General features: G+C 40.3%; 1 protein-coding gene across 1 annotated transcript in view; it reads right to left on the reverse strand.

The window, feature by feature from the left end:
* Positions 1-7,348: 7,348 nt before the first annotated feature.
* The window catches only part of RSRC1 (arginine and serine rich coiled-coil 1), a 161,430-nt gene continuing 151,291 nt past the window's right edge, over positions 7,349-17,487 (reverse strand). The window contains exons 8-10 of the mRNA XM_081008255.1: positions 10,993-11,099; positions 9,267-9,413; positions 7,349-8,262 (exon numbers count right to left, since the gene is read on the reverse strand). Coding sequence (XP_080864381.1) covers positions 8,161-8,262; positions 9,267-9,413; positions 10,993-11,099 — 356 coding nt within the window. The 3' untranslated portion in view covers positions 7,349-8,160. The remainder of the gene's footprint in view (positions 8,263-9,266; positions 9,414-10,992; positions 11,100-17,487) is intronic.

The raw sequence follows: 17,487 nt of genomic DNA on the forward strand, positions 1-17,487 counted from the left end.
AACATTAAAAACCTGCAGCACTTACCAGATGCAAAAAATGCCAACCTTCCACCGTCCTCAAAGGTTGGTGCAAAGGATCCTGGGATTGATAGCTGTTTTCCCCACTCTCTTCGTACCATTTTTGTGGTTTCCCCTAGTTACCTGTGCATTTCTGGGCACGATTCAAAGTGATGGTGACTTTTAAAGGCCTAAATGGTTTGAGACCAGGGCATTTGCAGGGCTTTCTTTCTTCACATGAAGGCCTTGCTTATGGCCTGTCTAAGATCAGTTAAATTGGTGGTCGCTAGAGACAGGGCCTTCTCAGTAGTGGCTCTTACCTTCTGGAACTCCCTCCCAATGGAAGTTTGCTTGGCTCTTTAAAAATGGTAGTGATGTTTTCTGCTTTATTGCTGTGGTTTTATTCAGTAACTTATTTTTGGAAAATCAATCCAAGTATGCATGTTTACAGAGAGCCGGAAGATTCCCCCCTTTTCATAATATGTCAATGACAAGAAATATTAATAAAATAAAATATAGAATTATTATAACGTATTTGAAATTCGCCATTTGCTTCACAGAAATATCTGATAATCATTGCAAATTCTGTCCACCAAGTTTATCTGGACTCTGAAGAAACAGGCAACGCATTGGTTCCATTTAAGTGCGAATTGTGCCATGCTTGGATCCTCTGATTTTGCTATATGTTCAATAAAGTCAAACCAAATGATATAAAATCTGTATTTTTATAGTTTATCCTCTAAAGAACTGCACTACAGTGGCCAACTTCTCGGAAAGCTCCAGAAACCACATTTTTTCATATCTCGCCTCTATGCAGAGATGCTGTTTTATGATTCTACTTCTGTTGCTTTGGAACATGTTTTTATACTGGTATATTATAGTATTGTTTTTCTAGATCCCCCCCCCCCAATTTTGTTATGATATTATGATGTACTGCTTTACAGCAGGGTTATAAATATTTAAGAGCAGGGAGGGAATCACTTCCTCCCAAACTGATCTCAATTCTACTTTGACTATAAACCGATATGATATTTTTTTTTAAGGTAATGACTGTTGAAAATATAAGTCCAATTCTAATTAAGAATATCCTGTACATCCCTGAGTGTGCTTGGATGAACTAACCCTATCATTAGACTGCTTAATGCATGAGACTTCTTTTAATAGACTCTGTAAATTACTTGGTGATTGGGAGGGTGGGGAAAATCTTTACATGTTGCTCCTTCCCTCTTAGGTATTGGTAGTGGGCTCTAAGAAATCCTTTACACACACCGCAGAAAACAAACCCATCTTCCAGGGTTCGAAGCTCCCCACATTAATCACTGAAACAACATTTAAAAACTCTCCATTAGCAGATCTGCCATTCATCATTGTTGCATAAACAGAACCTACACTGGGACCAACTATATAGATAGATTCATCATTGATTTCTACAGGTTTTCGACACACTTCCACTTATAAGTCACTTGCAGACCTATTTCCTCCCATCACACATGACCATCAATAATTTACCAGTAAATAAATAATGCTTATATACTGCAGTCACGGCAACAAAAATCTTTCATACTGTGTCAGAGGTCAGCAGCCTGTGATGTACCTCTCAGAAAATATTCATAAGGTTGCAAATCTATAAAGCAAGTACTTGTATTGGAATATTTTTGTTGTTCTTTAAAGGAGGCATTTGTCTACGACTGGTGCTGTTTCATTAAACTTCTTTGTTATGTTAAGGGAGAGCCCCATGTCTTCCACACGCACCATCATGTCAATAGCTGCAAAGTGTTAAGTAAGAGGTGTGTGTGCGCGCGCATAGCTTTCTTATAAGGATTTTGTCACGATTTACTGGAGAAGATTTCAAACTGGATTCACAATGATGGTCAATTCACATGACTATGTTGACACACTAAGAATGAAAGTATCTAGGCTGACTTTACAGTGGTACCTCGGGTTACATACGCTTCAGATTACATATGCTTCAGGTTACAGACTCCGCTAACCCAGAAATAATACCTCAGGTTAAGAACTTTGCTTCAGGATAAGAACAGAACTTGTGCTCCGGTGGCGCGGTGGCAGCAGGAGGCCCCATTAGCTAAAGTGGTGCTTCAGGTTAAGAACTGTTTCAGGTTAAGAACAGACCTCCAGAATGAATTAAGTTCTTAACCCAAGGTACCACTGTACAAGCATAGATTGCAACCTATCTTACATGAGCTACAATGCACTTTTGGAGCTTGGCAGATACAATAAACCCACATTTTTAGCACATCAGTTTGGTTTTATGACTCGACCCCAAGCTTCCTTGTTTGTTTTCTTTTAAAAAGATGTCAAGAGGTTCTCTATAAAGAGGGGAAAGGACTTCTGGCAGAGGCAGATACATGGGCTACTTTAAACAATACACTGAATAGAAAAATAAGTGCCTAGAATAGCTGGGTCTTGCAGCTTACATAAACTATGCAAATTAAGCACATCACAACATTTGCTTCAGCAAATCTTAGGAAGGAGCAAGGATTTATGGAGGGTGCTGAAGCTTTGCCAGCTGGAAATCCCACTCAGCACCTCCCTCTGCTTCTGAAATTTAATTCCCCCTACATTTCCAAGCTTACCTTTGAATCTGTACATCTCTTCCAACTACGAAGTTTTCATCCTGACATTGTTTTACGTGTAAGCGGTCCTCAGATTTAAACAACTAAAGTGCAGTATTTAAATGTCATAAATGAATAGAGGGCTTCTGGGATGGAAATGAGTAGCAGTACTGGGTTAGATCAAATTGGGCCCAGCTGCTAACAAGCAGGATATAACTAGAACAGGCCTCCTCAACCTTGGCCCTCCAGATGTTTTGAGACTACAATTCCCATCATCCCTGACCACTGGTCCTGCTAGCTAGGGATCATGGGAGTTATAGGCCAAAAACAACTGGAAGGCCGAGGTTGAGGAAGCCTGAACTAGAAGAAGAGACAAATACCATGAGCACCAAAGTTCCTTTTTTCAGAGTATATCCCCTGTGGTTGCTCTCAGGACTGCTAAGAGGCAGGTTCAGCAAAGAGCTCCAGACTCCAAGCTCTTCTTCTTTTTTTAAAAAAAGTAAAACTCTAGCCCCCCACGAAAGAAAGTTTTGAAGCAAAATGTGCAGTTACCCTTCTATGTGATTTCTGTGAGATGAGCCAGTAGACAGTTGCCTGCAGCACCTTTCTGAAGGCATTTCAAACAGCAGCAGATGAAGCTGGCAGTAGTATCACAGAAAGAAGAAACTTACAAAGTCTTGAGTATTATTTTAGAGAGGAAATGTTTTATTTGTGTTTTGTTAAAACAAAAACCCAGTATCTGAATCACTGAGACAGCTTTCAGGGGGCGGAATCCATGGAGAACAATGTTGCCCATCATTTGTCTGTTCTGTTCTGATGTAATAATAGTAATAATAATAATAATAATTTATTTATACCCCGCCCATCTGGCTGAGTTTCCCCAGCCACTCTGGGCGGCTCCCAATCGAGTATTAAAAACAATACAGCATTAATTATTAAAAACGTCTCTAAACAGGGCTGCCTTCAGATGTCTTTTAAAAATAGGATAGCTGCTTATTTCCTTGACATTTGATGGGAGGGCGTTCCACAGAGCGGGCGCCACTACCGAGAAGGCCCTCTGTCTGGTTCCCTGTAACCTCACTTCTTGCAATGAGGGAACCGCCAGAAGGCCCTCAGCACTGGATCTCAGTGTCCGGGCTGAACGATGGGGGTGGAGACGCTCCTTCAGGTATACAGGACCGAGGCCATTTAGGGCTTTAAAGGTCAGCACCAACACTTTGAATTGTGCTCGGAAACGTACTGGGAGCCAATGCAGAGCTCTCAGGACCGGTGTTATATGGTCCCGGTGGCCACTCCCAGTCACCAGTCTAGTTGCCACATTCTGGATTAGTTGTAGTTTCCGGGTCTACTGCACATTGCAGTAGACCAAGCGAGAGATAACTAGAGCTTGCACCACTCTAGAAAGACATTCTGCGGGCAGGTAGGGTCTCAGCTTGCATACCAGGTGGAGCTGGTAGACAGCTGCCCTGGACACAGAATTAACCTGCACCTCCATGGACAGTTGTGAGTCCAAAATGACTCCCAGGCTGCGCACCTGGTCCTTCAGGGGCACAGTTGCCCCATTCAGGAACAGGGAGTCCCCCACACCCGCCCGCCCCCTGTTCCCCAAAAACAGTACTTCTGTCTTGTCAGGATTCAGCCTCAATCTGTTAGCCGCCATCCATCCTCCAACCGCCTCCAGGCACTCACACAGGACATTCACCGCCTTCAGTGGTTCTGATTTAAAAGAGAGGTAGAGTTGGGTATCATCCGCATACTGATGAACACCCAGCCCAAACCGCCTGCTGAGCTCTCCCAGCGGCTTCATATAGATATTAAAAAGCAAAATATCCATGGCAAGACACACTATTACAAGAGTTGCTTGGACTAGCTCTGCAAACTAGCTGTGTACAGAGCAAAGAACCACCAGGTATACAGTAAGGAGCATTTTCCTGGGCAGCAAACTGTTTACAGTACAGACACTCCCCACCCCAATTATGTGCATTCAATATGTGTGCAACTGCAAACACACGCATCATGCCAAACCCGAAAATGCCACAACCAGAAAATGCCACAAATAGGGGCAGAACGGGGTGTTTGCAGGATTTTTCAATAGTGTTTCAAATATATGTGATTTCACACACAGTGCCTTGGAATGTACGGTAACCCCTGTGTAAACTGGGAATTTCCTATACTGGACCGGCTCCACCCATGAAGGTGGAGAGGCTCTATTTAACTGGAAGGGCTATAAAACTTTACTCTTTTGGCTAGGACTTCGGACAACAATAGCCTTCCTGGATCTTCTGTGGTTTTGCTTCTTGCTCCCACACTATAGCTGATGATTGACGATAGCCCAATGTGTGGGATTCAATTTGAAGAACACATCAACAAAAGAATACACACATTTCCTAGATAACATAGGATCCAGTGGAAAGATATGTAAGAATGGTAATGTGGTTTTGTTCTTAGCAAATCCCACTAATACAAGTGGGTCATGCTGTTAAGATAATATGAATTCACTAGAAAGACCTGAATGTTTAGTGAACTGTGTTTAGCACAAGATGCATTGACTTAAGAGAGTAAGAATACAAGGAGGACCTTGCTGGATCAGACTGAAGGACATATTAGCTGAGCATCCTGATTCCCAAAGCAACCAACCAGATGCCTATGAGAAGTCCAAAAGCTGGAAGGGGGAACACTAGAAGATCTTCGACTTTCTAGCAGCTGATATTCAGAGCCTTGCTCCATGTGATCCTGGAAGTTGTCCATGCTATCATGACTAGTAGTCAATAGGAAATGAGGGAGGCTGTGTGAAATATAGGGCTGAAATAAAGAGTTCATGTGCCGTATATGCCCAGTTACAACCTGGTACCCCAAAAGCCTTTGACAAAAATGTATGATTTGTCTTTTGACAGCATTCACAGTACTATGGAAACCTATATGCCTGAAGGCAGACCACAGTCTTGCATTTTTGTGACATGTTCCTTTCTTGCTGGAGCAGCTAAACGTTGCGTCAAAACTACAACTGATATCCTTACCCCAACCGAATAAAGCAATTTCTCTCTTTTTCTCCTTCAGCTTTCTACTCATATTTCACATAACGACATATTTTAAGGGATGAAGCAAAGTTTAGTTGGCAACATGATGCTTCAATAATTAATGTAACTAGTAACTACGAATGTATGGGAGAAGATACAGATATAATCTAAGGCCCTGATGCTGCTTGGGAAGATCAAGAGTGCATATGTAATATGGCCTCCATAAGCAAGAAGTATATTTGCAATACTGAATGCTTTTATTGATTTGCTTTCTATGCCCACCTCACAACTGAGTGTCTTAAAATCTAGCCAACAATGTATGATGGGGAATCAGGGTTACTTTTTTACCTCAGTGAAGGTAAATCATCCATCATATACCTTTGGGTATCTCATTCTGAATAGTGTACTGATTTTTTTTTGAGCATCTGTCAACAGCAAATGTTTCTTACTTTGATTCTATCCTTTCACTTTATTCCTAAGAGTTGAATATACATAAGAGTAGACCTACTGAAATTAATGGCTCTGAGTTAGTCATGTCCATTAGTGTTAATGAGTTTAGTTTGAGTGGAACTAACATTTGATACAACCACTAGTAAATAACCCATTAAACATGAATTGAGAAAATATATATAATATATGTCATTCACATGTAGCAGACAATCATGTGCTCAAAATGCCACAACTATACCTTCAAGAATTTGGTCCAATGAAAGCTGTAGATCTCCTGTCCCCCCGAATGTATGGCATGATAAGAGTGCATGTATGGCATGATAAGAGAGAGTTTCTGCTTAACCCTCAAGAAAAAAGGGCATTTTTGCTGGCCAGGTTTAATTCAAACCCATCAAACCTCCTTTGGAGAAGGTTCTCAGGCAGGGTGGAAGGAGAAAGAACTTGCCCATGTGAAGACCACCTGGTGGAAACCCTTACACATATGGTTCTTAATTGTAAACTATATGCTGATCTCCGTCAGCAATTTCTAGATCAACTCTGCATCCCCAAATGGAAACCAGAGTTGGAGGTCATACATTTTCTATAACTGGGGAATGATCAGGAGCTCACCAAGTTAGTGGCTAAATATCTCTATTTGGTTTTTTGTCGTTGAAATACACTGCAGACGTCTGATCTCCTTGGAGACCTAGAGATGTGACGATAGACTGCTCTGCCTCCTTTCCTTTAGCAAATGTTTTGTGCCACTGGGGAAGTGGTAATTCTGTATTGACTTGTTTTGGATGTTTGCATGTGATGTCAATAAAAGGTTTGATGATGATGATGATAAGATTGCATACTTATACATGATTTTTTTGTGCACAGCTTAGGATCTAGCTCAGCTCAATCTTTTATACATGTGAGAACATAATAGGAGAGAAGTAGTGGATCCAGAGAGGCCTGTGAATATTGTGCAAAACAATTTCCTAGGCACATGAGGAAGTGACTGGTCACTTCCAACAGCAGTTTCACTCACCCATCCAGAGGCTCCTCCGACTTTCAAAGTAGGGCTTGAGGGCTGCCACTGGGGGGTGGGAGTGGAGAGAGAAACTGAAATGTCCTTGCACATGTGTGAAATATTACACACAGTACTTTGAATCTCAGCCACTATTGGGGAAATATTAAAATGTGGACACCGCCAAAGAGGAACACCTGCTTTATCAACTAACAGCAATCCTCCTTTCACTGAGTGGAAGTTTGCAGTGTCTTTAATCTGACATTGTTTGCCACTCGTCTAAAAATATCCAAATAAAACTCAAACGGGAGACTGAAGAGTGCATAGCTCAAAATACTCTTTTATTTAAAGAACCTTGAATTGTTAGCAAAGCGTACTTAATAAGATTACACTGTCGTTATGTAGTTTAGGGATATTGGGTGCCTTTCCTATACAACTGCCAGTTTCCAATTCTTATCAAGGAGCTCCATGCCTGGACTTTGAATGAGCATCAATGGGGAAAGTGTCACAGAATCTAGTGGTATGTTTCACCCTTAGAGCACAGAGCTATTAAATAGTATCTTAATACCTTACAATTGCATCTATATAACTACACACTGGAGACAGTTTAAGAATGAAAACTGCAAAACACCAAATGATCTCTTCTCTTTCCCCTCTATTTGTCTGTGTCCTGTATTCAGAATAATTTGTTGAACAGGCAGCAAAGCATATGATTACATTTTAATAATGATAGAGAACAGAGAAAGTTAGGACTTGCCTACTTCTGTTGGGAGGAGAGAGGTATTAAATTGTTAAGGAAACAAATCCTAAACGTTCTTTCCAACGGGACTGAATCTTGTCAAAACACCACCAGGATCTCTCAGCTGCCTTCAGGACAATAAGGCATAATTTCTTATATGCAGTAATTTAGCAGATCTTCTGGTGCTCCCTCTCATCTCGCCTTCATTCTACCCACCATCCATTCAGATACGCGCAGTTAAGCTAAGACAATTCTCAATTAAAACAATGTTGGCCTCAAATAGAAGCCAGGGTAAAAAATTTATTTCCTGATAGGCCATGCTTACTTGGACACTCATCCAGTTTTACCACTGGATTTTTATAGCACAGAAGACACTGAAATTCTGTAGGCTATTTAATTCACCCAGGCCACAGGACTGCCCATTAGCCTCTCTTGACGAAGAGAAATCAGCCTCTGGAACCATCTTTCTTCTGCTTCTGCCTTGTCAACAAACAGCTGTAAGAGAGGAAGAAAAGATACAACATGTAGACATCTTGATAAGGATTAACATTTGTGAGTATTGAAAATACCCCATGAATCCATTGCCAGAAACCTCAAGCAATCAGTAGTGCAGTGGAAAACCCACACTGAGATGCCCTCATCAAAGTCAGGATTTTGTTGTGTTTTTCCACGGATTTTCAGCATCTGTCAAATTGTGGTACGATCTGCATCAGGTCTTAGCTTTGAGCATACGGCATATATCTGTACCATGCCAACTGCGTAACCATAATCACTATCCACTTATCTAGGCAATTTTGAGGTCTGGCATCACTATCTATAAATTAATCCTGTGTCACATCACTGGATCCTTCAAGCATCTCTGTAGAATTGGAAAGATCTCTGCTGCAGCAAGTGAAGAGTGCCTACAAAGCCTGAATCTAATTACGGTAGACAGAAGTTCAGGAAGATAGGTGCTTCCTCCAAGTATGCTAAGAGCATGTAAGAAAGACAGATTTCTATATTCTGATGTATACAATGCAGTGCGGGCAATTCAAAGGAAGTTATTGAAATGTGGGTACGTTTGTATACCATAATGTAGCTAAAAAAACTTTGAAGTAATAAATGGATGCAATTTTCAGAATACCCTTTTTAATACTTCTTAAAAAGAGAGGCCATCCTCTGGAATGTAAGTGAATATGAGAGGTAAGACTGGTTCCCCCCTCTCCTCCCCCCCACCCAACAGTTAATAAGTCTGAAAAATAAATAGAAGGAATGAAAAAACCCAGATTTAGTTCTACCTAAATCTGGTTATAGCAATTTGATTCCCATTTGATTCCCACATTTACACGGCAATGCGCATGCTAATAGTTCTAGTGTTAAATGTTTTGTGAAAGTTGTTGGACTTTATTCAAAATAACCAGCATACACATAGGAACATATATATTGCATAACCTAATCTCTCCCCTTCCACAGGAACTTTGTTAGATAAAGGCTGTTGTAATAAGCATCACCACACTCACATTAGGATGGGCTAGTGAGTTTTCATCTTGGTATTTGATAGCAGTAGGAATAATTCCAGGCACTGTTTCTTTTTCAATAGATGTGAGAACAGAACTTCCCAGTTCTGCTGCTGCAGCTTCGCTTTTGACTTCCGCGGGTTCTGTTGCCTAATTGAGAGTGCAGGGTGGGGGATAAAATTCACACACAATCTTCATAGTCTAATTAATTCCACTCTGAATAATATGAGAACATCATTGTCCTGTGACAGTAGACTGATAGTGAGAAATATACTGAATAACAGGAATTTCATGTTAAAGAATTTTGACTAAACTAACCCACCATGTCTATTTTAGTGGATGCATGGAAGCACCAGAATGCCTTGGAACCTGGAACTATAGACTGGACAGGAGCCAGTTTGAGATTCTGAACTTGCTGAATTCTAGAGCAAGGAATTTCATTTATCTTTATAGGATCCTAAATCCTAAAGTCTCAAAACAGTTGTCACAAGTATTTGTGCATTTCTCTTATGCAACCAAATTAATAAGATAAGGGGGGGGGGGACTGTTTCCAAGGGCTCACAAACTAATATATATCTATTTGCAGCAAGGGATGCCTTATCATATAAGACATATATAGTGAAAACTGCAAAGGCCTGCTTGAAGAGACAGGATACTATGCTCCAGCTGAAACTAGAATAGTGCTTCTGCAATAGTTCTGTAGATGACTATGGCACCGTCTAGCTCAGTCCTATTTACCCTGACTGGAAACAGATCTCCGGGGTTTCAGATGAGCTTTTCCCCGCCGTACTTGAAGATTTCAACAACTGGTCATCCAAGTGATACACACAGCACTTATCATCTTATTTAGCAACACCCCCCCCCCAAGAGTATCCTTTCACTCACCTTTTACATGACAAAGGGCATGAATTTCCTGACACACAGACTAATTTCAGTGTTGGAAAAAATGACTGGAGATTCCCTCCAAATATAGTTTGTCCAACCCGCACCTAACCCACAACTCCAGTGCAGGAGAACTCCCTCTTAATCATCAGCCCAAAGATCTTTGGAATTATTACTGCTTCAGATCTGGAATATCTTTATCTGTTCATTTGGGAAAACGTGATATGGTAAACCGCCCTGTGATCTTCGGATGAAGGCTGGTATAGAGATTTAATAAACAAACAAACAAGCAACATTCATATGGCACTGCATTCAGAGAAGAACATGTGCACCTTGGTGTTTGGTGGGAGTTGGAGGGCTGATTCGGTCTGGTGGTAGCTTCTCCCATTGCAATACATGCTGCTCCACATGACCTTGACAGAGGAGGGCCTTCCCAGGGTGATGCCATCAAAAAGGGGGAAGACAAAAAGCCCCCGGATATGCAAAAAGCAGCCTTGTATTTCTCTGCACCCAAACTGGCAGTTTAATAAGTTGGATTGCTATATTAAAAAAAATGGCCTTTGTGTCAAAAAATGTCAATACTTAAAAGCGATACCTGTGCCTTGCTGCAACCAGAACACACTAACTGAATTAAGCACATTATTGTTGACAAAACCTGCATTCCTTTATTATACCTAAATGCAGAATCACATCATTATGGGATCCATATATTTCTGATTTCTGATGACTGGGATTAGGATTACCAGTATGAAAGTCAAAGTCAATGTCAATGTCAACTGCATTAATGTACCGGCTTTCCACCAGCTCACAAGGGGCTCTATGCAAAGAAAGAAGATTGAAAACTTACCTTTTTGACTTCTTTACTTGATCTGAATGTCTGTGGAACAAAGGAGTCACTTTCAATTGCTTCAATTTCTTTTACTCGTTTCACTTGCTCTACGAGGCTGGTTTGGTCTATAGAAGAGGGTATAATGTCAGTATAGTTTAGCATAAGCTTAAGATCAGCACTGTGCAATATTCTTCTAAAGTATTTCCTCTGCTCAAAAAATGGAAAACTCTAAGGTAAATGATGGCTCTGCCAAGGAGAAATTATTCTTATTTTGTTCAGCAAAAAAAAAAAAAAAAAGGATAGGAAGGATAAAGCAGATTCTAGACAATGGAATTGAAATATTTGCCATTTACACCAGATACAAACAGGATGGCACTGCTGACAAAGCATCTGGTAATCATGAGTTTGATTCCTGTTGCAAAGAGTACAGGCACCCCCCACCCTCTGCCCCACAGTTCAATATAATGCCAAAAAGAAGGGACTTGGCGTTTTGTTTCTTGACTCAATAAAAAGTCCCCTAGCATCTGACCACGGTTTGAGCCTCTCAATGGGGTTCCACCTACCACACTGAGAATCACTCCAAACAATGACGGGTAATTCTATACAGAGCCCATTGTATCCCTAAAGAAGCTCTCTGTATGCTTATTGCATTCATGTAAACCATTTTAATATTCCAGCACTGCTTTATGTGACATTTTAAAAAGTTTTTCAATCTTTTAACAATTGAAAAAGTTGAAGAATGTGCTAGAGTTAGAAAAATTTCATTTTACAGACTTGCTTGTTTCCTTTTGAGCTTCACTGTAATAAATATGAATGCTGCATTTTTTTCACTTCTGTTGGAGATGAAATTAGTAAGATCGGGCATATATATACTGACAACAAAAAGATCCATCAGAAATTTAAGTACCGTACTTTGATCCACAATAGAAAACCAAATAGAAAAGTTCTTCAGATAACATAGGTATTCAATACACACTAAGGAACACAATAGTCTGTGATATTTGCTGGATTGAGAAAGGTCTCTGGACAATCTGGAGCTCAGTCTGGGACTAGATATATTTTTGGCACCCTTCCCTTTAAAATGTCAGCAGTGTATCGTGCTAAGCACATCAACTCTTATCCAGAAGAGCATTCCAGTATTTATGTGGACAAACAATACATACAAGTTTTATTATACGTAAAAGCTTTGCTTGATCAGAGACAGACAGAACAGAACCTTGCACGCTATATAATTTAGAGCTACTCTATGTCAGTCAAACAACCAAGGAAATTTAAAAGAAATTAATGTTGCCATACACAAGCAACGGAAAGAAATTTAGCTCTGCTAATCTACACTTTCGAACGACTGGACTGTAGCGGACACACAAGACTAAGTCAAATGGCTCACTGTTTTCTTATGCATCCACTGAGTACAGCCGCCACCACCACTGGTATAATATCAACTTATTTAGGATTAGGTTTCTACAATGTTGTCATTCAGGTCACATGTTGTCCTTTCTCTCCCACTGATGAACTAGTATGGGACCAGTGAGACACCCTTGCCAGTCACTCCTATGATGGAAATGGTATCAAGATTTTATAACCACGCATAATCAAAAAGCCGGATACTGTCATGACAAGCTGCCTTCGATGCTCAGGTATATCTGTGTCTGCTTCACTTATGGTTTTCCAACACCGATGACAGATATCTGTGTAAGAAAAAGTGTATGCACTATATATAAATATATTGTCACAACTGACAAACATGCACCTGAATGTTTTTGTAGTTTAAACATTCAATGGGAAAACCGTTGTAGACACAGGTTTGACCTTTGGTATTGGCGAGTGCTGCAATGTGAATGACAGCCACAATGTGGGGAACATGGTCCCCAAGAGAAACAAAATCACAGAATGTTTTCCAGAATTACTTCAGTGACATTAACTGGATAAAAATGGACTGGAAGGAAGCTGTATCCATTAGTCTACAATATTGTTGACAAACACATTATTGGTATATAAAATGACTTCCATATAGTGTTTGTCAGATGTCAGTAGAAAGGATATATATTTCATAGTAAAATCAAAAATAATGGAGTCAGAAAGCTAAGAGGGTAGAGACAAAAAAAATCAATACTAACTCATTGGACAGCAAGTCCTTTCACTCTGGTCAGACTGAAAATACAGAACTATTTGTATCAGTGACTGTTGATGCCATTTTTCATACATAAATCATTCCTTCTATAAGAATTACAATTAAGCTTGCTCCTAGTAGCTCTGTGCTTTTTATCTTATTACTAAAGCGGGTGGGAAAACTTGGAGAAATAAGCATACATGGGAAACTATCAATGCACTTGTGTGGGAGGCTTGTCAAGACCTTTTTGTGATAACCTTCAGTTTTAATGTGTCTGCTCATACAGACTTACGTCTGTAAGTCAACACAATCATACGGCAGCAGTAACCTTCTGAAAACAGCAGGTGGCATTGTATTACCAGTTAAATCACAATGCATAACAGAAGGGCTTCAGAGGCCTTAAGTATCCAGAATTCATCTTATTTCAAAAAACCAAACATCTTTCAAGACTGTGACTCCTTTTGTTTTAACTTAAGAATATTTGTATTAATGATTTCTTTTTTGTGTATAAACCTGGCTTTCGTAAGTACCTTTAACGTATGTGCTGTTCCTATTTTTTTGGGGGGGGCAGCTTTTTCAGTGGCAAACATGATATTGTTGTTGTTTAGTCGCGTCCGACTCTTCGTGACCCCATGGACCAGAGCACGCCAGGCACTCCTGTCTTCCACTGCCTCCTGCAGTTTGGTCAAACTCATGCTGGTAGCTTCGAGAACACTGCTCAACCATCTCGTCCTCTGTCGTCCCCTTCTCCTTGTGCCCTCCATCTTTCCCAACATCAGGGTCTTTTCCAGGGGGTCTTCTCTTCTCATGAGGTGGCCAAAGTATTGGAGCCTCAGCTTCAGGATCTGTCCTTCCAGTGAGCACTCAGGGCTGATTTGCTTCAGAATGGATAGGTTTGATCTTGCAGTCCATGGGACTCTCAAAGAGTCTCCTCTAGCATCATAATTCAAAAGCATCAATTCTTCGGCGATCAGCCTTCTTTATGGTCCAGCTCTCACTTCCATTCATCACTTCTGGGAAAACCATAGCTTTAACTATACGGACCTATACGGCTAACAGGGTATGGCATGTAGCAATTACACTTCACAAACATAATTAGGAGCTCCAGCACAGCCAGAGAGGAAGTAAAAGGGGGCAAATATTTCTTTTAAAAACAAAAACATAATCTATATAACAATACAAAATGATAGAAAACTAGTATCTTGTGAACCACTCTATTTAAATGTTACAACCCCAAAAATGGTATGCCAAAATATGCTTATCAGACAATTTTCTAATAACAGAACTCTGCCCAAGGAAAAACAACAAGGAAAAACAACAAAGAATCCTGTGGGACCTTTTAAGATTAGCAAATTTCTTACAGCATAAGATGTTGTGGTCTTCTGATATAGCTGTTGCAGTGTTTTAAAGGACACTGCAACAAGAAACCATTAAATTACAATGTTTCAAGCGGTTCAATTCTGTCACCTGTGGCTTGAATTGGGCTAATGGGCTTTTATTACATTACACGTGTTAATTAGCTTACCGATGTCAGGATGTTTGTGTTATCGTTGACGCTGCTTTGTGAATGGTCACTGTTAATAATAATAATATAATTGTCGATGTCTGTGCTTTCTGAGTCTCTTTTCCCTCTGGCCTCACTCTTTACAATCCCTTCCAACCATTTGTGTACTTGTATGTATGTCACTGATTTGTTAAGTCTTTTTAAGAGGTCAATGGACTCCGTTGGCTTTGTTGCAACACACTCACCCTTCTGAAAACTGTCAAGGAAAAGGGGCTTTAAAACACTTACTGGTAAGCATCAAAATAAGTTCAACATATACAGTATCCCTACTCAGCCATAAAGCTCTCTGGGTGACCTTGGGCCTGTCAAGGCCACAAAGCATAATCTACCTCACAGGGGTTTTGTGGGGGTTAAATGACGATTGAATGCCCAGGCAGCATGGATCCCAAAGGGTATTGGGAGGGGAAACTGCCAGGAGAGGAAGCTGTGGGGAGGAGTGGGGAAAGGAAGAAGAGAAATGTCACAGGTCGTGGAACCTTCTCATGTGGCCACTTTCCAGGTTTCTGCCCCACGGCAATAAATATCTGAAGAAGCAAGAAAGCAGGGCATTTTCAGTGGCAGCCCCAGTTCTATAAAACACATATTGGTACCCTACATTTTAACCTTGGGTTAGCAACTTTTTTAAAATTGAAAAAGGGCCATATTTTATTACTGAGCAACAATAGAAGGGCCAGCAAGAGTGATCCGACCCAACTGAATGAATCCTGGATAAGTCAGGACTTGGGAAAATAGGCCACTTAAGTCTCCTTTTCAGTGTGAGAAGCAAGATGAGCTTTGACCCAGCAACTCTTCCTTTACTCACCTCAGTTGCTCACCACCTTCTCTCATGCTTTAGGTCTGGAGCTAGCACAGCTAAAGTGCATAAGAGTTGTGGTGATGTCTCAGCCAAAGCTTTTCTTGCTCTCTGTTGCTGTTTTTTTAGCTTAAAAAGATTTCTTCCTCGTGTAAGTCACATACATAGGTCAAATGACACATTAGGTTTTATCCAGCATTGGTCATACTCAAAGTAGATCTATTAAAGTTAATTGGCCTGACAGGTCCTTTAATTTCAGTGGGTTTACTCTGAGTAGAACTTAATTGGATACAATCCCTTTCTTGTATTGGGTAAATGTACTTTCATTCAGCAAAATGATTAAGATGTTACACCAAAGTTAACTCAGTGTTTTCCAGCCACCTAATGTGTATATAAAAAAGACATATAATTACAAAGAAAGGTATAAGAATTCATAGGACAAAATGGTACAGAACATCAATAATATCCTGAAGGATGCTGGACGTCTGCTGTATTTTCACACACACAGAGAGAGGCTGAATAAAGTTTCATCTTGCAGCATATGAGCAAGCCAGACTGCAGCCTCTGCTGTTGCTGCTAGCTGTCCATTTTAATTCTTGAATTCTTATTGACTCTAATTAAAATTCTATAGATGGAAGAGCTGTAGGTTTCTCAGGAACTTGCCAGTGAATGTTGTCTGCCAGCCATCTCCAAACACCCCATAACCACACACAACCAGCCTGTCAGGAGAGCTAATGCAGACATTGTGGGGCACACCACATTTGTCACTGTGGCTAATATCAGAGATACTCAACTCTTTTTTTCTCAGCACACAAAAGCACGATATGTAATTCAATGCTCAATTTACCCTTGTCTCGTAGGAGATTTCCCCCCGCTAATTGATAGAAATTAAGCCATTAATCAAGCCACTAGCCATCATTCAACCCAGAGAAGATGAATACAAACTTTCATCATAACCACCTTCCCCATTTTAGTGTTCATTAGCATTAATTTTTAATGCAATTATGCTATTCTTTTACACTGAGCTCATAAATTACTGCTCTTTTGTTGCTGGTTGGCCTTGTAAAATCCAAAGGTAATGCTTTGTGCTCTGATCTTAAAGGCAATTACTAGCTTCTTCTATCTTTTATATATCCATAGTAAAGAAACAAACAACCCAAAAAACTTTATATAGTATATATAACACATCTAAAGTATGTGGCTTATTACCAATATATAGCATACACATTGTAGTTAGACATGTAGGTAGACAGAAAGAGAATACAAGCACACAGAGAAAACCATTAAAAGGGTCATATATACACATATACCACAGAGCTTAAAAAGAAACTATTCAGTTAGAAGCAGCTGTGGCTCTCAGTCAGTTCAGTTGCACATACTTTTATTCTCTCCCCTCCTCATATAAGTGAATAACTGGAATCACTGCCATTCCCTCCTCCAGGGAAATGTAAAACTGTGAAGTTGGGCACATGGCTGGGATGAAGGCAAAACCAGACCACCTCCACCCCAACCAACCCTGACGTACAGTGAGAGGGGGTTCTCAGGGAGCGCACAGTGATGCACTGCCTATCCCTGGTGAAACCCCTACAATAAATGGACCTTCAGTGTCAGCCCCACCTGTGAAAAAAACACGGGCATTTTGTTAACATTAAATAAGCACGACTGCAAAAAGCGCCCTGCTTATAATCAAAGATGTGGAATGCTAATATTAAACAGATAAATTAAGCAACAAGCCTTGGGAGGCTTTCAGTTATAATTTATCCTAATTGGAAAAACAGCAACTGTGCAGACACGTTTTTTTCACGCTGCTCATTTGCTACACATGTGCCACAAGATCAAATGAAACTTTCAGAAGACATGAGCCCATATATATCCCAGAAGAACACAAATTGCCATGTGGCAACATGTGGTACAAGAACATGGTTTTACTTTAATTCAAGTAATGATCCATCACGAGGAACCACACAGAAGTTTGTTATACATCCAGCTGTACCATATATATATATATATATACACACACACACACACACACACACACACACATAC

The sequence above is a fragment of the Podarcis pityusensis genome (assembly GCF_964106645.2).
Source record: "Podarcis pityusensis genome assembly, chromosome: 5".
NCBI lineage: Eukaryota > Metazoa > Chordata > Lepidosauria > Squamata > Lacertidae > Podarcis > Podarcis pityusensis.